This window comes from Sciurus vulgaris (genome assembly GCF_902686455.1).
Source record: "Sciurus vulgaris genome assembly, contig: HiC_scaffold_434_arrow_ctg1, whole genome shotgun sequence".
Taxonomy (NCBI): Eukaryota; Metazoa; Chordata; class Mammalia; order Rodentia; family Sciuridae; genus Sciurus; species Sciurus vulgaris.
In genome coordinates this window covers 59,599-65,573 of record NW_027632604.1, presented here as the reverse complement: position 1 = coordinate 65,573, position 5,975 = coordinate 59,599, and the positions used below count along the sequence as shown (strand labels likewise).

The window sequence follows — 5,975 nt, the reverse complement described above, 5'->3', positions numbered from 1 at the left end:
CTGAGCTTCAGGGTATTTTTGTAGATTCAATTTGGTCCTGCATCAATTGGTCTTGTTTTGTGTTCCTTGGGTTTCTTGCCTAATGTTTTCTTCTACTATCTTTAATAAGAGTCCAATTATTCAAAAGTTAACTTATAAATATACTGGAAAAGAAGACATTCCTTTTGAAAAGATCTAAGGATGGAGAATATACAATGGTGAAAATGAGAGTAAATCTTCCGAGCTGCGCGCCGCGCCTCTTGTGCGACGGCCCCTGGGCAGCGGCGCGTGCAGGCGCGGCCCTGGCGCGCCCCCTGGCGGCCCGGCGGGGCGCTGCGGGCGCGGCGCTGACCCGGAGGCGGCGGCGGCGGTGCCCGGATGGAGGCACGTCATTGTCCCCCTCCCCGGGCGGCTGGGCTGTGTGCGGCGGCGGCGGTGGCGGCGGCCGAGGGGGATGGAGCGAGCGCTGAGCCGGGTCAGAGTTGAACAATGACCATAGTTGACAAAGCTGAATCTTCATACCCGTCAACCTATCAGAATCAGCCTGGCAGTTCTGAGGCAGTCTCACCTGGAGACATGGATGCAGGTTCTGCCAGCTGGGGTGCTGTGTCTTCATTAAATGATGTTTCAAATCACACACTTTCCTTAGGACCAGTACCTGGTGCTGTAGTTTATTCAAATTCTTCTGTACCTGATAAATCAAAGCCATCACTACAAAAGGAGCAAGTCCTAGGTGATGGTATTGCTCCTCCACAAAAAGTTCTTTTTCCATCGGAGAAGATTTGTCTTAAGTGGCAACAAACTCACAGAGTTGGCGCTGGGCTCCAGAATTTGGGCAATACCTGTTTTGCCAATGCTGCTTTGCAGTGTTTAACTTACACACCACCTCTTGCCAATTATATGCTATCACATGAACACTCCAAGACATGTCATGCAGAAGGATTTTGTATGATGTGTACAATGCAAGCGCATATTACCCAGGCACTCAGTAATCCTGGGGACGTTATTAAACCAATGTTTGTCATCAATGAGATGCGGCGTATAGCTAGGCATTTCCGTTTTGGAAACCAAGAAGATGCCCATGAATTTCTTCAGTATACTGTTGATGCTATGCAAAAAGCATGTTTGAATGGCAGCAATAAATTAGACAGACACACCCAGGCCACCACACTTGTTTGTCAGATATTTGGAGGATACCTAAGATCTAGAGTCAAGTGTTTAAATTGCAAGGGCGTTTCAGATACGTTTGATCCATATCTTGATATAACATTGGAGATAAAGGCTGCCCAGAGTGTTAATAAGGCATTGGAGCAGTTTGTGAAACCAGAACAGCTGGACGGAGAAAACTCCTACAAGTGCAGCAAGTGTAAAAAGATGGTTCCAACTTCGAAGAGGTTCACTATACATAGATCTTCAAATGTTCTTACACTTTCTCTGAAACGCTTTGCAAATTTTACTGGTGGAAAAATTGCTAAGGATGTAAAATATCCTGAATATCTTGATATTCGTCCATACATGTCTCAACCAAATGGAGAACCAATTATTTATGTTCTGTATGCAGTGCTGGTACATACTGGTTTTAATTGCCATGCTGGCCATTACTTCTGTTACATAAAAGCTAGTAATGGCCTCTGGTATCAAATGAATGATTCCATTGTATCTACCAGTGATATTAGATCGGTACTCAGCCAACAAGCTTATGTGCTCTTTTATATCAGGTCCCATGATGTGAAAAATGGAGGTGAACTTACTCATTCCACCCATAGCCCGGGCCAGTCCTCTCCCCGCCCAGTAATTAGTCAGCGGGTTGTAACCAACAAGCAGGCCACAGCAGGGTTTATTGGACCACAGCTTCCCTCTCACCTGATAAAGAATCCACCTCACTTGAATGGGACTGGGCCACTGAAGGAAACGCCAAGCAGTTCCATGTCAAGTCCTAATGGAAATCCCAGTGTCAACAGGGCTGGTCCTGTTAATGCTTCCACTTCTGTTCAAAACTGGTCAGTTAACAGGCCCTCAGTTATTCCAGAACATCCCAAGAAACAAAAAATTACCATCAGTATTCACAACAAGTTGCCTGTTCGCCAAGTCTACCTCGAATGCATCTACGATGTCAATTTCTAATAAAGTAGCAAAACCCATGTCTCCGAGTGAATCCTGCTCTAAGCCAGTGGTGAATGGCAAGTCCAAGCTAAGCTCCAGCGTGCTGGTCCCCTATGGTGCCGAGTCATCCGAAGAGTCTGACGAGGAATCAAAGGGCCTGGCCAAGGAGAACGGTGTGGGTACGACGACGAGCTCTCACTCTGGCGGCGAAGAGGCCGAAGACGATGAGGCCTCTCAGCATGAGCTTCAAGAACCTATCACTTTAAATGGTGCTAATGGTGCAGAGGACAACCCAAAAGAAAATGGCCTGTCATTTGATGGTGCCAGCTGCCAAGTCCAGCCTACTCTACACTCAGAAAACCCCTTTTCTAAAGCGAATGGTCTTCCTGGAAAGTTGATGCCTGCTCCTTTGCCATCTCTCCCAGAAGACAAAATCTTAGAGACCTTCAAACTTAGCAACAAAGTAAAAGGCCCAACAGATGAAACAAGTTCGACTGGAACAGAGATGAGTCCAACTGAGGACCCTGCTGCAGAGCCGGAAGTTGGCAGTGTCACTGCTGGTTCCCATGAGAAAGTGGAGACAGTCACAAGTCTGAGCAGCAAGTTAAAGAAGGCTCTGCCACCCTCCGACCCCAGCACCAAATCTACCAAAGAAGAAGTCTCTGAAAACATGTCAGCAAAACCTGATGAGTCTTTGCCCATTATTAACAATCTTTGTAACACCAACAAGAATACCACGGGGGATGATCACCTTTCTAAACTATGTGACACTGAGAGTCTCACAAATGACCAGAGCAAACCATCCCAAGAGGTAAAAGGAATGTTAATTGAGAGTCCCCGGGACTCTGCCCCAGTGGAGATAGTGGAGAAGCTGAGCCCAGCTTCCTCAGTACGTTCAGAAGATGAATGTGAGCATAAACTCTTAGTTTACCTCAGCAGAGACAGGTGCAGGGACGCAGAGGATCCTTCCAGAGGCACAGTCATGTCCACAGATGCATTGACTTCTCCCCAGCCAGACAGGGCCACAGGAGCCCACTCAGATGGTGGTGCCGAGCCCAGCCGTGGTGAGAGAGGTGATGAAAACAAGGTCGGACAGAAAGTTCAGGATCGTTCTCCAGTTAAGGAAAAAATCAGTAGCCTCAGAAGAGTGGATCGAGGACATTATCGTAACCGCAGAGATCGTTCCTCCAGCGGAGAGCACACGAGGGAAAGTAGGAGCAAGACAGAGGACCATTATCACAAAAAGCGGCGCTACATTAGAGAGCGGGGCAAGCAGGAGCGTCACCCAGCAGAGCACTGTAATGGGAGCCAGCACCCGCCTTGCCACAGCGAGCGGGGCAGCCCCAGCGAGCGCCGCTCTCTGGGCAGGTACAGCTACCACCACTCTCGCAGCAGAGGTGGCTCAGACCAGGACTGGACCAGGTACCACCACTCAGAGAGTGAGCATGCCTGGGGCCGGGAGAAGTACTACCCCGAGAAAACAAGGTGGGACAAGTGCAGGTATTATCATGACAGGTACATCCCCTACGCAGCCAGGGAGGCCAGGGAGTGGAGGCCCCTGCACAGCAGCGGCCAGGAGCATGACCGAGCAGGACAGCACGCGCGGCTGCACAAGGACTGCTACAGGGGCAGGAAGGGCTGGGAGCCTCCTGCCAGGGGGAAGGAGCGGCACCACTTCCACAGTGTGCGGGTGGGGGCGGCCTCTGCCCTTCCTCTGCACCCCGAGAGGTACCCGCAGGAGGAGGCTGCCCTGGGAGCTGAAGACAGCAGTTTCAGCCTCTCTGATCGGTTTCACGAACATGAAACTGCAAAGTCGCGGAAACGGCGGTACGAGAGCATCGACCCTAACGACAGCCACTTGGAAAAGAAAGCCCACAGAAGCTTACAGAAGGACCTTTTAGAAGAGTCGAAGGCGAAGAAGCACAAGAAGTCAAAGAAGAAAAAGAAATCCAAAGACAAACACCGAGAGCGCGACTGCAGGCATCAGCAAGATTCGGATCTTTCAGTAGCATACTCTGATGCCGACCTCCACAGACACAAAAAGAAGAAGAAGAAAAAGAAGAGACATTCAAGGAAGTCAGAGGACTTTGTGAAAGATTCAGGACTACACTTGATGAAGGCCATGAGCTATGAGACTGTCAACCATTTCCGGAGAACAGAGGGCAGTTTTCTACTCACTGATGGCCTGCCTCTGGAAGGCATCGGACCTTTCCGGGAAAAAAAGCAAAGCATTTAAGGATGGAAAGCAGGGCTGACAGGTGCCATCTGTCTGAGTATGGCCAGGGTGATTGAAAACTTGGCCTCAAAACAAAAACTTCACTAGTTATGATTCAACGTGTTCAACAGAAGCCATCCCCAACCCAGCTTAAATTATAAACATAGAAAATAACTTTGTTCAAATCTGTGTGGTGCTTCTTTAGTAAATATGTACAGATTTTACCATGGAGAACCTTTTTTTTTTTTTTTTTTGTTTTATTTTGGTTTTTTTCTTTTTGTTTGTTTTTACCTTTTCTTAATTGCCCTTATTCCAAATGGATGAACACTTTCTACAACTGCTGACCATTGTAAGATACCGTGTATATATATCACATTGAAAATAATGCCCTGGAATAGAACATTTCAAATGCTGCTTAATTACAGACTCAGGTTGATTACTTGTATTTCATGTAATGTTCCTCCAAGTTAGACATCTGGTGCAAGACCAACCGGGAAATCATGGAATTACTAAAAGTACAAACTGACAGTGCGTATATTTAATTTAAAGACTTATTTAAAGATTCACAAGCTCTCAACTAAACTTTCGAGGGCAGTCTGTTTTCTGTAATGTCTGATACTAGAAACTAATTTGCTTCATATTTTAGTTGTATTCAAGATTTGAAAATGTATTTTATAGACAAGTTCTGTTTTTGAACTTTGTGGAACTATTCCAATCAATTTACCAGTTATGATGAGTATTTACATTATGAATGTATAATCTACACATTATTTGTAAAGCCTACAGTATGTTTTTATTACATAACACTTTTTATACAGTGTCTCTTGTCTTGACTATGATATTGGAGTCTGAGTTGTCAGCTTGGTCCCTTAAAGTTTCTAGTTACAGACAAAAATCATACTGTGATTTTATTTTTAATATGGATATGCTATCAAACTGTGATACACATATAATTCACTGGTCCTGCATCAGGAGATGGAGTGGGGAAAACTATTTAATACAGTTTGTATCTGAATAATCTGTATGGTTTATACAGTTTGTGTTGTTCAGAGATGTCTAAAGTTTGATCTTTGTTTTTTTAAAGATTGAAAAAGCACTTGCCCCACTGTAAATATACAGCATGTAAAATTTATATAGTATATAAATGGCAGCAAATTAAAAAAAAAAAATCTTCCACCTTGGAGAATGAGTAGCCCACATGAACTTTTGGTTTTAGTCTTCTCCATGGTAGTAGATTCTACACCTTATGTCTCCAACTGCACAGGTCCCATGCATGTTTTATATAAATTTGTGACAGGCTTTAATTTCTCAGTGGTTATATATGGCATTCTGTGCAATAAATCTCTGAAGATACTTTGTTTCATAACTGGGAATCTAAAATTATAAATTCTTGGTTTTATATCAGTTTTGTGCATATGTGTGCATATCTGTTTATTGTATGTTGTATCTACATATATGCTTTTGTCTATATATTATATATATGGTGCCAAAATTGGCATATATATAAAAAGTAAGTGTTAATAAATTTACAATAAAATGGATCCAAATGCCTTTCAGTTCACATGACTAAAATTGGCTAAATAGATAAAAGTAAGGATGTTTTTAAATTTACTTAACCATATATTTCTCTAAGTGGTCAAGCAATCAATATAGTGTTGATTTCTCTAAAATGGTTAAA

General features: G+C 44.4%; 1 protein-coding gene across 1 annotated transcript; it reads left to right on the top strand.

Moving 5' to 3' along the window:
- Positions 1 to 427: 427 nt before the first annotated feature.
- LOC306652668 (ubiquitin carboxyl-terminal hydrolase 42-like) lies at positions 428 to 5,277 on the top strand. The gene is given in 3 exon segments (XM_079125432.1): positions 428 to 2,070; positions 2,072 to 4,300; positions 4,303 to 5,277. Coding segments are annotated over 3 exon segments (3,903 nt in total). The 5' UTR covers positions 428 to 468; the 3' UTR covers positions 4,375 to 5,277.
- Positions 5,278 to 5,975: the final 698 nt, after the last annotated feature.